Source organism: Portunus trituberculatus, chromosome 37 (assembly GCF_017591435.1).
Source record: "Portunus trituberculatus isolate SZX2019 chromosome 37, ASM1759143v1, whole genome shotgun sequence".
NCBI classification, from domain to species: Eukaryota; Metazoa; Arthropoda; class Malacostraca; order Decapoda; family Portunidae; genus Portunus; species Portunus trituberculatus.
Window position 1 is genome coordinate 32,573,728 of NC_059291.1, and position 17,500 is coordinate 32,591,227.

Consider the following 17,500-nt stretch of genomic DNA (forward strand, 5'->3'; position numbering starts at 1 on the left):
GTGTGTGTGTGTGTGTGTGTGTGTGTGTGTGTGTGTGTGTGTGTGTGTGTGTGTGTGTGTGTGTGTGTGTGTGTGTGTGTGTGTGTGTGTGTGTGTGTGTTGTTGTTGTTGTTGTTGTTGTTGTTGTTGTTGTTGTTGTTGTTGTCGTCGTCGTCTTCCATGTTATTGTTACAATTTTGTCACCTAGTCACGTATACCAATCCATAAAAGAAAATAATAGGAAAGGGTTAATGCAAGTTTGGCCAACTACTTCTAACACCGCACGACCAACACTTACACTCTCTCTCTCTCTCTCTCTCTCTCTCTCTCTCTCTCTCTCTCTCTCTCTCTCTCTCTCTCTCTCTCTCTCTCTCTCTCTCTCTCTCTCTCTCTCTCTCTCTCTCTCTCTCTCTCTCTCTCTCTCTCTATTCTACCCACACACACACACACACACACACACACACACACACACACACACACACACAGGAAGGAAACAACAGAAAACACATTCTATTAGCATACTTAATAAGCAGCTGTCAGTGTGCTGCTCACCCCTTAGGACACGCGCCATGTAACTAATTAACATATCATCGTGATTACCACCCTGGGCACATTCGCGTTAATACTCGTATGCCTGCACTATCAATCTCTCAGTGACCACTACCTAGCTTTTTTTTTCCCCGGGACTAAATAACGGGATTCTCTAACATTCTATTCAGAGCTGTAGATGAATGGACTTCACTTCACATTGCTTCACTTCAGTCCAATAATTCGAATCCATCTCGCCACCTCGCTTCTAATTTCCAAAATGGCTCTGTCCATTGATGTGGCTCTCAAACTATTTCCTGACTAAAGCGCGATAGAGAAGACCAGCAAGCTTTCATTTCCTTCCTTCCCTCCTTCCTTCCTTTCTTTCCTTTCCTTCTTCCTCTCATTCCCTCCGTCCTCTCCTTTCTTCTATCTTTCCTTCCGGTATTATCTTCTATTCTGCGACTCCTTCGTCAGTTCAGTTTCATGCAGTTTTCAGCGCGGGATAATAGGATAATCTTGAGGCAATACGGAACAGTATTACACCCCGCCAGATGTTTATGTCACACTGGTGGAGCTATTTAGGCTGGTTTCTCTATTCACTGTGGCTTCAAACGAATTTTTTTGCATCTGTGTTTGTGTCACACTTCTCCCGTCTCTAAAAATCTTTCCTTTTTTCCTTTTTTTATTTAAGGAGTGAAAGAGATGAAACTGATCCTAAGTAACCTCTCTCTCTCTCTCTCTCTCTCTCTCTCTCTCTCTCTCTCTCTCTCTCTCTCTCTCTCTCTCTCTCTCTCTCTCTCTCTCTCTCAATGAAAATACGAGGAAACAGTTCAGAGCCCAACAAAGAAAAAAATAAATTCAATTAAATCATGACGAACAAAAGAGAACCAAATAAAAAAGGGAGGAAGACTAGAGTGTACTGTTCTCTCTTCTATAACGACAAAGGAAGGTAAAACAAACCTAACTCGTGAAGTTGACAAGAGAAAAAAAATAACTAACAAAGATATTCATTATGTTTTGGTGTCATTGAGGATGAGGAACTGCATTTGAAATTTTTCTGGTATTCATAAAGATTTTGAACTTACGCAAACAACTCTTTTTGAAGGCCAAGGACAGAATTCAATCTCAAGTATAATTCCCCCATAAATGATGAATAGGTAGGAACAGAGGGAGGAAAGGTAAAGGAAATAAAAAAAGAGATAGGAGACAAGAAATAATAATGAAGTCAGAACAGATCGGAAGAAATAAAAGAGAGAAACACAAGAAAATAAGTAAATGGAGGACGAAGAAAAAATAAAACAATGAAAACAGTGGAGAGAGAGAGAGAGAGAGAGAGAGAGAGAGAGAGAGAGAGAGAGAGAGAGAGAGAGAGCGCAAGAGTGCTGGATCAAAGGAAAAGAGGTCCGGGTATTTTCGTTCAATTTTTCACCAACTTTCTCGCTGACAAACCCTCATCAAGCTAGTGTGTACAGCGACGAGACAGTTTTCATCTACACTACTTTACAAGGAGGAGGAGGAGGAGGAGAAGGAGAAGGAGGAGGAGGAGGAGGAGGAGGAGGAGGAGGAGGAGGAGGAGGAGGACTAAGAAAAGGAGTGGAAGAAGATGACCACGTGAGGCATGTTTTGGTCATAGTGCAAACATTATTTTTTAGAAGCCAGCGTTAATGATAATTTTGATTAACGTTTTGGGAAGAAGAAAGAGGAGGAGGAGGAGGAGGAGGAGGAGGAGGAGGAGGAGGAGGAGGAGGAGGAGGAGGAGGAGGAGGAGGAGGAAAAGGTTGTGATGGTATTGGTGATGGTGGTATTAGAAGTGCGATGTTATAAATAAAGTACTTGTACTTTGAAGGCAAGAGTTAGAAAGATAAAATACTTGTCTATATAAAGCTATCTCATTCATAGTATTGGTCTTTGAAGTGATCCGAAAAAATAAAGAAGGGAAGTACAAAACAGTCCTGGTCACGTCCTCCCACAGTGTCAGGGAAAATGTCATATATTTCTTTTTTTTTTTTTCATCTTAAAGAACACATGTGACAAGTTTTGAGAGACGAAGGAAAGATGAAAGTTTAGCGTCAGAGTTTGTTGTGTTTCGTTACAAAGGTGCGCACTGTGAACCAATGGATACAATAAGGAAAAGTTTCGTGAAGTACTTTTGAGGCCAAGTGAGAAGAAATATGTGTGTGTACACATAACATCATAGTACATTCATCCTGACTCTCGCCACCAATACATGAGAGTGTTAATCAGTTGTTAATATTAATGTTTTTATGGTTTATATATTATAAAATTAATATCAATCAGAAAACGACGCTTCATCACATCCTTTGCTATCATCAAACGAAACAAGACAACAATGCACTGAATCATTCACTTAACTCCATTACGCCACAAAACCTAAAAAATTACATACATCACATGACATCCCTTTTCAAGGCTCAAACTGTTAACGTACCTCTCCAACAAGCCGCTCCAAGACACTTTCTAAGCCTTCAACTAACCAATCCTTATCTCACAGACAATACATTACTACTTTTTACACGGATAATGAACCTAACCTTACATAATCTCACCAGAACCACATCTTCTCCTCCCGCAGTCAAGCCGCTCTCCGTCAACATTCTGGGCTCTCGAGAACCGCTCTCAGCTGGCAAGAAGTATGAGCTTGTCTGTCAGAGTGTGGGGGCAAGGCCCTCAGCGTCCCTCACGTGGTGGCTGGACGGCGTGCAGCTCACCAACGCCTCTACCTCCGTGAGTATAAAGGCCCGTATGCTCAACAACACTTTTTCTCTCTCGTACCATAAATATTTCTTAAAACCAGAGGTGATAATTTGGCTTTTCAAGAGTGTTCCCCTTCATAATTTGTGAGTAGAACTGTATATATATATATATATATATATATATATATATATATATATATATATATATATATATATATATATATATATATATATATATATATATATATATATATATATATATATATATATATATATATATATATATATATATATATATATATATATATATATATATATATATATATATATATATATATATATATATATATATATATATATATATATATATATATATATATATATATATATATATATATATATATATATATATATATATATATATATATATATATATATATATATATATATATATATATATATATATATATATATATATATATATATATATATATATATATATATATATATATATATATATATATATATATATATATATATATATATATATATATATATATATATATATATATATATATATATATATATATATATATATATATATATATATATATATATATATATATATATATATATATATATATATATATATATATATATATATATATATATATATATATATATATATATATATATATATATATATATATATATATATATATATATATATATATATATATATATATATATATATATATATATATATATATATATATATATATATATATATATATATATATATATATATATATATATATATATATATATATATATATATATATATATATATATATATATATATATATATATATATATATATATATATATATATATATATATATATATATATATATATATATATATATATATATATATATATATATATATATATATATATATATATATATATATATATATATATATATATATATATATATATATATATATATATATATATATATATATATATATATATATATATATATATATATATATATATATATATATATATATATATATATATATATATATATATATATATATATATATATATATATATATATATATATATATATATATATATATATATATATATATATATATATATATATATATATATATATATATATATATATATATATATATATATATATATATATATATATATATATATATATATATATATATATATATATATATATATATATATATATATATATATATATATATATATATATATATATATATAAGACCTTCAAATTTCATGTAACTTGAAATGACCTTTCAAACGTAATGAAGGATTTGTGCATCCTTATTACGACCCATTTTTTCATATACTTTACATTTACTCAGGGATATCACATCATTCCGAACCGTCTATGTAACTGATCTCTGACTCCCAGTAATCTTTTGTTTCCCTCCTCTCCTTGCCTTCCCTTCCTTCCATGAATATAGTGTTACATGATATTGTCCTCTTATTTATATACACATAGGACGATATTCTGAAGCTTCTGCACAACACCTTCACTATGCAGATTGCAGAGAATAGTTCAAGTTGTACGTAATTCAAAGACGTTTTGTTTTATAGATAGATAGGTATATATCTAAGATGGATAGGTAAATAGACAAATAGATGGATAGATAGATAGATAGATAGAAATTTAAATATAAATAGATAAGTATAAATATATATATATATATATATATATATATATATATATATATATATATATATATATATATATATATATATATGCACGGGAGGAAATTGGCCAAGGGGAACAAACGATGTACAAAAAAAGGCCCACTTGATTACCAGTTCCCTTAAAATAGTTGAAAATTGCATGTGATTGAGTTAACTAACCTTGGCAATGTAATAAAGGTGGTGTATGTAAAACTGAAAGGCAACATCAGGTAACACTGTAGTGATGGACGCAAGGGAAGGCAAGGAGAGGAGAGGAGAGTCATAAAAGATTATTGGGAGCTGCAAGTCAATCATAGATCCAAGGAGAGACGAACCTGAATGACATCACCTCCGTGAGTAAATGTATATGAAAGCAAAGGCAAAATCACATGGCACTCTGACGCGAATAGAAAGAAGAACAAAGTAATGAGAAAAAGAAAAGATCATTGGGAGTTAGAGTTAAATGATAAAGGTAAAGGAAAGGAAGGTAAGCACGAAAGTGGAGTAAAATACTATTGAAAGTAGGGAAAAGCGATAAGGGAAATTAAAAAGAAGTAAAAAATAACAAAAGTGAATGAGAGAAATGTGAAAAGAAAAAAAACGGTCAAGAAAAAAAAACTAGCAAGAAGATAAGGAAATGTGAGGAAGGAAAGAGAGAGAAAAATCAGTGAGGGAAATATGAAGGTTGCGAGATGAAGAGAGCAAGAAACAAATATTCAGAATATAAGGAGTGGCAAAGTGGGTGAAAAAGAATATAAATAAAGGGAAGACAAAATTAAAAAGAAACAAAAAAATACAAAAAAAAATAACAATTACGAAAGACAGACATGAGAAAACGACAAGACGAATAAAAGAAAGAAACAAAGAAAGAGACAAAGATAAACGAGGAGGGAAACAATAAATCCCCAAAAAACAAGTAGATGAAAGAGAAACATGCAAAAAAAATACATAACTTGCAAGAAAAGAAAAAAAACTTGGTCTAGTGAGGAGATAAGAAAAAATAAGAAAACGAGAATAAAAGGAATGTTCATGAGGCAAGGAAAAAAGACAAAAGAAGGAGAGAGAAAAAAATAAGAATAAAAAGAGAAAAAGCGAAAGAGGAAGGAAGAACTGTAAAGGAGAGTGAAACGAGAACCTGGATAAGAGAGGAGAGGAGAAGAAGGGGAGAGGAGGAGAGGAGGAGAGGAGGAGAGAAGGAGAGCAGGAGAGGGAAGAGGGAGAGAGGGGAGGGTAAGGAGACACCAGTAGACATGAAGTGGGTTGCATGGGTTGGGGACTTGGGAAAGAGAGAAAAGATTGAAGGGAAGGGAGATTGGATGGAAGGAAAGAAAATGATGAAAGTGAAAGGGAGACTGATTGGAGCAAGAGAGAGCGAGGCGAGGAAAGAAGCAGCGCGAGTGAAAGGAAGACGAAAGGAAGCAAGGAGGGGAAAAATATCTGTAAAGCACTACGTAGGAAAAGAGACGACTGATTGGTGCAGTTTCCGAATAAAATACAGTGAAATCGGAGGCGAAATGCGAGAAAAGATATGCATAAGAGAGGATACAGTGAAAAAAAGACGACGGGGGTGGGGGGAACGAAGCCAAACATATATGTGTGTGGAAACGCCATGAAAATAGAACACATTAATTACTGAATACAAAAAAAAAAATTGCTGAGAAAGATAGAATATAAAACACAATCTTCATACTCGTTACATTCAGAAAAGCAAAGGTGTGTGTATTTTAGTGTGTTTATTAGTAATATGTTGAAAACATGCATGGGCCGGTCTGATGTTTGCTTATTAAAGGGCATGTGTTCTCTCGTAAAAATATATGTAACATTGTGTCTGATTATTTCCCAGACATAGGTAACTCTCTCTCTCTCTCTCTCTCTCTCTCTCTCTCTCTCTCTCTCTCTCTCTCTCTCTCTCTCTCTCTCTCTCTCTGAATCTCATTTTACTACTTCTCATAACATTAAGCAATTTTATAAACCTCACGCAGTTTCCCTTTTCTGCTCCACATTTTCCTTCCTTCTCTCTTACATGTGGTTCCCGTCCCTCCCTCAGACCGCCAGCTCCGGGAACATCACACTGAGCACCCTCACATTCGTGCCCAAGGACAGTGACGGCGGGAAGTACCTCAAATGTTTGTCTGAGTCGCCAGTCATCCAGCACACACCACTAGAGGACAAGTGGCGGCTCGAAGTATACTGTAAGTGACCCTTTAGATTGCAATATGGCAGTGCTTGTATAGTCTTGGTAGGAAGTCGAGTAGTATTTTCTGCTTCATTCTACTACTTTGCGTTCTCCCTCTTAGTCCTATGACCTGCTGTATAAGATCCTTTAGATTGCAATGTTGTTGTGTGTGTGTCTTGGTAGAAGTCGAGTGATATTTTCTATTTCCTTTTACTGCTTTGCGTCTCTCTCTCTCTCTCTCTCTCTCTCTCTCTCTCTCTCTCTCTCTCTCTCTCTCTTGGTGTTAAAACCCTGTGACCTGCTGAAAGTCTCCTTATGAAAGCTTTTAGTAATCTCCTTAGAAGACCTACTTACAACATAGTTACAAACTCTGCTGTAAGCCGCTTAGATAACCTGCTCACCGTCTCCTTATAAAAACATAATGACCGTCTTTTATTTAATCGTGATTGTAATTAGAACACAAAAGATAATATTGAGAGTAATCATTAACCAACTGCAATAGACGCCAATGGTGTACTCATACACTGACCATGCTACCTAACTATTAGTAATTTTTTTTTTCTCTCTCTCTCTCTCTCTCTCTCTCTCTCTCTCTCTCTCTCTCTCTCTCTCTCTCTCTCTCTCTCTCTCTCTCTCTCTCTCTCTCTCTCTCTCTCTCTCTCTCTCTCTCTCTCTCTCTCTCTCTCTCTCTCTCTCTCTCTCTCTCTCTCTCTCTCTCTGTGTGTGTGTGTGTGTGTGTGTGTGTGTGTGTGTGTGTGTGTGTGTGTGTGTGTGTGTGTGTGTGTGTGTGTGTGTGTGTGTGTGTGTGTGTGTGTGTGTGTGTGTGTGTGTGTGTGTGTGTGTGTGTGTGTGTGTGTGTGTGTGTGTGTGTGTGTGTGTGTGTGTGTGTGTGTGTGTGTGTGTGTGTGTGTGTGTGTGTGTGTGTGTGTGTGTGTGTGTGTGTGTGTGTGTGTGTGTGTGTCGTGAAGCGAATTACATTCAGTCCGTCATTTCCAAACTTTTCCAATGAATTGAAAATGTGAAGGTAACTGAATCTGTTGAGTCTAGCTCCTTTTCCAAGCTTGGTATTTCACAGTATTTCTTTTCGTGGTCCTGTCACCTCTCATAATTAACGTCTAGCATGTGTTTGCCCTCCACAACGTAATGGAATCGAAAAAATATATATATAGGCAAAAATGGCCAATGTTATGCATAGGTACTGTTTACAGGAAATAAAAATCTAAGCCAAAACTTTTCTTTATATAGGTAAGAGTCAATAAAGTTCAATCGTGAAATCATCATGAATGTGAAAAAGTTGCCGAGATTCAAAATACAAATATAAAACAAACCAGGCCACGGAAAACAGTGAGATGCTTTGTTTGTTTTGCTACTCAGCTGCGTTCCTCCTCAGCATCACATTCTCACGAGTTACTTATCCCTGGGAGCGCATCACCGCACCACCGCACCACCGCACCACCAGGAGGAGGTGCAAGATTACAATGTGCGGGGAATAATAAAAGGTAGGCGAGCAGAAACATGGAGAAGCAGGAGCGTTTTCTGCAAAGTTTACCATTAATAGCGACGATAACAGGAACAGATAGTGGCGACGGACACTCGATTTTAGAGGCAATAACCGTAAACCTCGATAACGCAAGACTGGAAGAAAAAAAAAAAACTACGTGCGCGCGAGTGTGTGCGTTTAAGCTAGCCAGATAAAAACACGATGATGTTTATTATCCTTAGAAAAAAAGAAGCAAAGAAAAATGTATGTGTATCAGACTCAAGCAATCCAGAACTCACCAGCAACACCATTACTAGCACCATCAACCACCGCATCGCCACTAGCATTACCACCACTTGGCATCCCCCATTTCTTAACCTCCGAGACTGGTGCGGTGGTTTAGTTTTATGGAAGCAGTAATGGGGCGTGCTTATGTGGCGCTTATCTCAGGGCCCCGTAAACCTTCGAGTATGATGGGCACGGAAGGTGTATAGTCTTCTCCTTCCACCCACCTCCACCGCCTCCACATCTCTGCTTCCACTGGCCGCCCTCTCCCTCCTACATTACGTTACTCTTTTCCCTCCTGCCTTCCTCTTCTTAATGTTGTGCAGTGTTAGTAATGGTGGTTGTGGTGGTTGTGGAGTAATGGTGATGGAGGTGGTGTGGAGTGGTTGTTGGTGGCAGTGAGTGAGTAATGGTGGTGTTGAAGACTGATAGCGGTTAGTGGTGGTGATAATGGGTGTAATGGTTGGATTGGCTGTAATAGTGGGTGTGGGTGACGGCAGTGGTGATTGTATGGTGTGATTAGTGGTGGATTTGAGTGATGGTAACAGTAAAGGCAGTGATGGTGCGGAATCCTTAGTGGTGGTAATGGTGGTTGTAACAGTAGGATTGTAGGAGTAGCTATGGTTGATGGCACGGTCATTATCTGTGTGCATTGATTTATGGTGGTTGTGTTTTCGTTATAAACGCGTCAGTAAGACTAAACGCTTTTACATGTATGCGGTCACATTTAATTTTTCATGTGTTCAGTAACAAAATTCTTCTCGGGCTTCCGTACCTCTCCATTTGGCATTATAGGGGGAGACTTTGCACAGAATAAAATGGTCAAGTAAGCCTGGATGAGATACACTCTGCTGAGGATGAAACATTAATCACGTGCATCTGTGGCGCCATACTCGCTTTATCATTCAGTCTCCGTGGCTTCCACATGACTTTCTCCAAACTAATGGTACTTGTCATTTCTTTACGTAACAGTTGCTGGTCAGGGACAAAAAAGGTTCAAATAGGGTGTCGGTTCCTAAATAATAAGGCAAAAGGTTATAAAAGAATGAGGATAAGTATCTTGAACAGCATTTTTAACAGAGTTCAAGTCATTTAAATGAGGAAATAAAAAAAAAAGCTAGTTTCCTATTACATGACCAATGAGAAAAAAAATTTGTTCAAATTCTAATGTAAAAACTTTCGATTCCTTCCACAATTAAAAAGAAAAATCAATTCCGTAAAATATGCAGAAAAAAAAACCTAACAACTTAGAGCGAGAATGTAATATCCGTTTTCTTCTGAGATAAGGAAGCGTGGCTATAAAAAGTAAGAGCCAGATGAAGTGCCGCGTCCTACACACTAATACCATCACTGCAACACCCATAAAGCTACACACACACACACACACACATCCAAACGTACGTGATGAGTTTCTCCCTCCTGTAATTATTCACCTTGAGTACCTCATTCTAGGCCATCTCTCCCTCAGTATGACATTGTATGGGAGTGTTCTGATAAGACAGGACGTTACGAATTCCATCACTCTCCTCTTCCTTTTCCTGTTTCTTCCCTCTTCTCCTTTCTATCATCTTTCCTTTTTCCTCAATGTTATGTCTCCTTACTTCCTACTTCCTAATATTAACTATCATCTTTCTCCATCTTATTTTTCTTCTGTTTGGCCTCTTTCTACTTCATTCTCACTCGACAATATAGAGAAAGAAGAGATTAATTCATAACGCATCTTGTGCCAGCTTTGGTAAGACGTGTTCTGGCGCCCTATACATATTCAAGACGGCATTGTGAGGGCCTTAGACACCTCTTCATTCCTGCAGCTCAAGCTTGTATATTACGCCGCGTTCAGTATCCCAGGGACTATAAGGCTTACTTCAGGTGCATATGCTTTTTCTGCACACACACACACACACACACACATACACACACACACACACACACACACACACACACACACACACACACACACACACACACACACACACACACACACACACACACACACACACACACACACACACACACACACACACACACACACACACTCTCTCTCTCTCTCTCTCTCTCTCTCTCTCTCTCTCTCTCTCTCTCTCTCTCTCTCTCTCTCTCTCTCTCTCTCTCTCTCTCTCTCTCTCTCTATATATATATATATATATATATATATATATATATATATATATATATATATATATATATATATATATATATATATATATATATATATATATATATATATATATATATATATATATATATATATATATATATATATATATATATATATATATATATATATATATATATATATATATATATATATATATAATAGGTAAATAGATGCAAGTTTCTCTTGATGAGACGCACTTAGTTTCTTTCAGTCCATCCCTATTGTTACCTGCAATAACCAGGAATTCTATCAGTAGTGATGGCGCCTTTATATGCTGTCGGTGTGAAGTTAATTGGAAATCAACATGCGTCGCGTGATAAGTCTGAAATCAACATTTTTATTCTTAAATGTTTTTTTTTCACATAGAAAGACTATTTTTAAAGAACTGAGAGTTGCTTTGCTGTGTTCTCGCTTTTTTTTTTTCATTAATAATATACATATTTTCAAATATCACAAAAATTTAAAAACAAGGCTTGAATAACTGTAACAGTTTCCAACTGAGCTTTTAAAAGCTTATAAAGATAAGATGCCAAAACTTGCATTAATATAGAATGGGACAACATCACACGAGTCCTCTTGTGACTGAAAGATGGATTGATTACTCACTCTGCTAATACCCACAGACCGAGTACGCTTGATTTACGTCAATGAGACGTTCTATTCTAACAATTTTAACAAAAAATGGATATCATCAGTATATTCCCAATAAGTAAAGCGAAAATAAACAACTTCTCATCAAAAAAATAATTAAAAAAAAGACCGCCAGCTTTACAAGTGTCATATGTGTGACACATACTTAAATCATCAGTATATTCCCAATAAGTAAAGCGAAAATAAACAACTTCTCATCAAAAAAATAATTAAAAAAAAGACCGCCAGCTTTACAAGTGTCATATGTGTGACACATACTAAAGTTTGTTTATTGGTAGGATCCATGGTGAGTTATCAAATGGTCTTCTGCCTATCTTGAAATTTCATGATATATTCAGTGCTCAAGAGTTTGACTTAAACTTTTTGGAGACGCACATTTCTAAACAGGCTACGAACTAGAGTCTGTACCCTAAAATGTTTCAGTGTCTTATCTAGACGATTTTAACAAACTCTAGGGGAATTAATTAGGATTTCTGGAGCTTTATATGATCTAGTCATAATTCTAAAAGGGTTCTTAATCATGAAAACATACCAATGAAAATCCCACAATCAATTTGCAAGGTATTTGAAAAATATTCCTGTTGAAGTCCCCATGCCTCTAAGAATACAGGATTAGACACGAATACGCTGCAGTATAAGTAAGTCCGATCATGTGAAATTTTCACCCTAAAAAGTCAGGTAAATTGTGAACACGACAAACATGTATGTCTTATTTATGTCAAACGGTTAATTTAATTCTATCTACAATTCTAAAATCATGATGAAAGATTAATAATTCAATACTATTTGCTCAGACCCGATGAATAATGTTCGTGTGAACAACCATAATGCTCTTTCAACTGAAGGAAAACCTGGCATTCAATTTCCGGAACACCAGTGCAAGGCTGAAAGCCCTTTGATTGCTGAATGTAAAATATGATCCAGTCATGGCCATGGCCATGGGCCATCGAGGTAATTACGTTTTACAAATATGAGCCTCAATCTCAGCTTTTCACTGCCTCAATTTTTTTGTTATGCGACGGTAATTCCTGGAATCCCATTAATTAACCAAACTCCCTTTCGATGCCTTTGAGAGAATAGGAATCGAGCAACAACAGATTCTAGGTCACTTTTAACTTTATCTCTAATAAACTATTTATGTCTAGCAAGTCATTTCAAATAGCCCTTAAAATAAATATTATGTTAAAAGTACTATTTTAGTTAAAAGTATAATAATATAGCGCATCCATGTCCTGCGTTTAGTTGTCCCTCAATCTCATATCCTCTAATCTGATATAAGTCATGCAATTGTCAGGTCTGGATGGAAAATGTCACCAGATCAGAGGGCGTACCTGCAAAAATTAAAGAAACACAAAACAAATAATTTCTTAAAGCACGCTACTTAACTTATGTCTACGATATTACGTTACCTATTGAAAACCTATAAATACGCAAGGACAAATGCTTCTCCACATAATTCCCAGTCAATCTACACCGCAAACACCCCAAACCCAGACCTATATTCAAATTCCAAATCCTTTCATTCCACCACAATCAACTTTCTGTTCCTCCTCCAGATACGCCCAAGGTGCAGCTCGCCCTTGGGAGTAACCTGAGTCCTGAGGAGATCAAGGAAGGCGATGACGTCTACTTCGAGTGCAACGTGAGAGCCAACCCGTGGGTGTACAAGGTCGTCTGGCACCACAACGTGAGTACTGGTGGCATTGCGAGTACCTTTGCTGATTCACACTTAAGACTCCAAACAGTAATGACATCTACTCATTTAATATCTTTAAGCTCTTAAATAGCCATACACTCACTTGAATATTTCTCTGTGTATTTAACAAACTATTTACTACTGTGTGAAATATCTACCAAGACCAGTTAGTTACGGGGATCTGTTTTTTGTCACACTTATTGCCAATTTAACGAAGGAAACTAACAGCATAGGACTCTGGTTTGTATGTTTTGTAGACCATGTTGTTTTTTATTGTGAACCTTAACACAGCGCAGAAAATTAAGTGAACAGGATTCATTCGACATCGAAGTCATCAACAGGCCCCAGTTAGCCATGTCAAGCGTTTGATGGGTTAGCTCAGTAACATATACAGTACTTGCTACAATTCAGTACTTGTCACTATTGGTCTTTATTTTTGTACAGAGGAAAAGATAGTTCATAGGTTTCCTGTTTCCGGTAGATAATTAATGGGTATTTTTTTTTTATGAATACTACACACATTATGGAATTCTACTATACTTGGTTGTTGTTTTACTAGATAGAGATTAAATTAAGGGTATTTTTGTTGGTAGTTAATGATAAATTGGTTTTGGATATTTATATATGATATCAAGCAGGCTTTATGATATTCACAAATGTAGACAAGATATTGTTCACTCACTATCATCTGTAACTTTTGTGCGATTCAAAATTTTAAATAATAGGGTTCATTATCATTCAAACTATCCACTGTACTTGCGTATATCTCGTATATCCTGACAAACACACACACAACGTTCTCTCTCTCTCTCTCTCTCTCTCTCTCTCTCTCTCTCTCTCTCTCTCTCTCTCTCTCTCTCTCTCTCTCTCTTTCGTCCAGTCTACTTTGGCCTTCTACTAAACAATATCTACATCTACAAACAATGACGAAGGAAACACAGAAACAGCAATTAATCGGGTAGCTCACAAATAAAGAGTTTTTCACAGGAACACTGTTCAATTTGCAGCACTGTTCACAACAAGATGGGGTGATTGCATCACCTGTTGATGGTGTGACATGGTTCGTGTGTCCGCAGATGGCACTGTACCTGTGTTTCTGTGTATCAACGCAAATGAACTTTTTTTGTTATGTTTCTAGTTTGTTCAATATAGAAAGAGCCAGTTACAGTTATATCTTTGACCAAAATCTTAAGTTTCATCATCAGTCTTTTAAACTAAATTCATGGAAACGTATCAAATAGAAAAATACTAGTTCCAGTCAATTCTAAAAATAAACCAGTAGGACTCATTAGTTAGCGAAACATATGTAACACTGTGAGGGAAAACACACGAGTTATGAGTGACCAGTCCGTGCTCTCTCTTCTCTCCCCTTCAGGGCATGCACGTGAATCATAACGTCTCTGCGGGGGTGATAGTGAGCAACCAGTCCCTCGTCATCCAGCGTGTCAAGAGGCACCAGACAGGCCTCTACACCTGCGTCGCCTCAAACATCGAGGGGGACGGCCAGAGCAACGCAGTGAACCTCAGAGTGCAGTGTAAGTACCGAGGCGAGGAGTGGCGGGTGAAGGGGAACAGTGAGACGGGGGAAAGACCATGAAGGAAGTGCTGTATGTCGATGGTAGAGAAAACCGGTGTGAGGGACTGCAGGAGAGAAAGAATATATAAGGTGTGGATGAGATACAAAAAACTGCAGTGAAGAGTGGATAGGGGTGACTAAAGTAAAGAAAACATAGTGAAGAAGAGGAGAGAACGTACAGGGTAAGTTTAGGCCAAAGCTAAAGAAAACGTGAGAGAAGGAAGAAAGAAAATTTACAATAACAAGTGTGATGGTGACAGGATATACAGTGTGTTGAGAGTTCATACTTAACGGTGGCATTGTCAAGTGACACACGTCGTAATACTACTAACATGATAAATACACAAGTTCGATGCACACTGTATATCCTATCAATGACTTTCTGTTTTTCAAAGATAGACAGGATTAATGTAACAGTTTAGCTTCATAACCAACGTGTGTAGTGTGCGGCGTCAACAAAATTAGTGTCAATAGGAAATATCACATAGGTGTTCCCTGCTCAATTATAAATTCGTCAGAATGACGTGCTGGACACGCTCAATGCTCGTCAATAATCGAGAGCATCATGACCATGTCCAAGTGGCGGCCACTACCAGTGTGAAAGCGATACAACGCGATTGGCTATGAATATAATTTGTATAACTACCAACATTCCAATGACATGCACTGCAACGCAGCCACTGACCCCATCAGGTGGGCAGAAGTTATCAAGTGCATACTTTTCGTCTCTCATCTTGCTTGGACTAACACTTCGTCGTCTTTTTTCCTCTACAGACGCCCCTGTGTGCGCGGCAGGTCAGATACACGTGTACGGGGCGGCGAGACACGAGGAGGTTTCTGTCACGTGCCGCCTGGACGCTGTGCCTCCTGTCGTCCATTTCTACTGGAGGTTCAACAGCAGTGGCGACGTGGTGGACATTGCCGAGAGCCACGTCGCCACGCAGGGCCTCCAGTCATCCCTATCCTATGTGGCGCGGACCGAACTGGACTACGGCACGCTGCTATGTTGGGGTGAAAACCACCTGGGGAAGCAACGGGATCCATGCGTGTATAAAGTAGTACCTGCTGGGCCGCCAGACCCGCCGGATAATTGCAGCCTCATCAATCAGACAACAGAGACACTGAGGGTCAAGTGCCAGCCTGGCTACGATGGGGGCCTCCTTCAGAAGTTTATCATCGAGGCTTATGAAGCAGAAACAATGAGGCTCATCCTCAACATCTCCGAGAATTCCGTCCCAGATTTCTCCCTCAGAGGCCTGGAGTCCGGCGCCTCTTATCTGCTTTTCATTTACGGTGCCAACGAGAAGGGAATCAGTGAGAAAAAACAGCTGCAAGGCTACACGCTCAAGGATGTGGCCGAGAAACGCACAGCTCAAGTCCGCCCTCCGCCAGAAGAATTGGTCTCCATTACTCCAATCCTTGCGGTGGTAGTTGGGGTGGTGGGGTCCCTGGTCCTGGTGGCGATAGTGGCGGTGGTGGTTGTCAGTTTGAAGAGGAAAAACCGACCCAGGAATAAGAATATAACCTTACACATTCAAACATCGCTTGCAGACACCAGGGACCTCGACGACAAGAACCCGGACCTCATTCCCTCGAACGGTGAGTCCCAATATTCTCCTCAGTTTTCCCACTCCTGTCCTTCCCGTCACACTCCCCCTTCCCCCATCCTTCCCCTCCTTCCTCCCCCTTTGTTCCCGCAGGCTCACACATGCACGCCCCCCGTGACATTGATAATCGAAAAGCAAGTCAAAGGATTGTAATTTCAAGATTAAGTTTTCACGATACAAAGTAAAATCACACATAAAAGCGATACATGGGAAACAGCATGAAAAAGTAACTATAAAATGCGACAAACAGGCGAAAGGCAACACTTTCCCGCTGCCACCTGCGAGAAGGGAGAACTTTGCATTAATGACTGTCTCACCACGCTCAGTCAATAGCGTCAAGGTACCAGCACGCAGAATTAACAGAGTACACAGCAGCAGACACAATGAATGAATACGAAAATACATGAACTTCAGTGCATTATTCACTAAATCCTGGAAAGAAATGCGCCACCAGATTTAACAACATTTATTGAAACAGTTTTAATCATTGCATATTAATAATTGAAAAAACTCAGCGCTAACAAAGAGTAATTGCTTGTTCGGTGGAATGAGAGTTACCACAGGGAGAAATAACCCGGAATAACACTCACCATACCTCCGCTGCTGCATGCCCTGGTGGACGGCTTCCCCACACACAGCCTGCCCTTTCCTCACACACCAACCTGTATGTACCGGTTACATTCACTTAGGCACACACTTCTCTGTTCCTTATACCACACCGTGCCGCCGCAGAACAGTCGCTATGAAAAGTACCTTAAGTAAGTCACTCGAACCCCGAACGCTAGCATATTAGGCACGTTTTTTTCACCTGATAAACGTGATAGGAGCACATTCCTTGCCTCCTCTTTATGGACTGCCTATGCACACCTTGCTTCCGCCACCCTCTCAAGATATCTTGATGAA

The 17,500-nt window shown here is 37.9% G+C and overlaps 1 protein-coding gene across 2 annotated transcripts in view; it reads left to right on the forward strand.

Annotated features, from left to right (window-relative positions):
- The window catches only part of LOC123514104 (synaptogenesis protein syg-2-like), a 382,484-nt gene that overhangs the window by 360,129 nt on the left and 4,855 nt on the right, over positions 1-17,500 (forward strand). For both annotated transcript variants that reach the window (XM_045271736.1, XM_045271737.1), the window contains exons 6-10: positions 3,104-3,255; positions 7,016-7,160; positions 13,275-13,405; positions 14,790-14,949; positions 15,765-16,589. In XM_045271736.1, the coding sequence (XP_045127671.1) occupies positions 3,104-3,255; positions 7,016-7,160; positions 13,275-13,405; positions 14,790-14,949; positions 15,765-16,589 (1,413 nt within the window). The remainder of the gene's footprint in view (positions 1-3,103; positions 3,256-7,015; positions 7,161-13,274; positions 13,406-14,789; positions 14,950-15,764; positions 16,590-17,500) is intronic.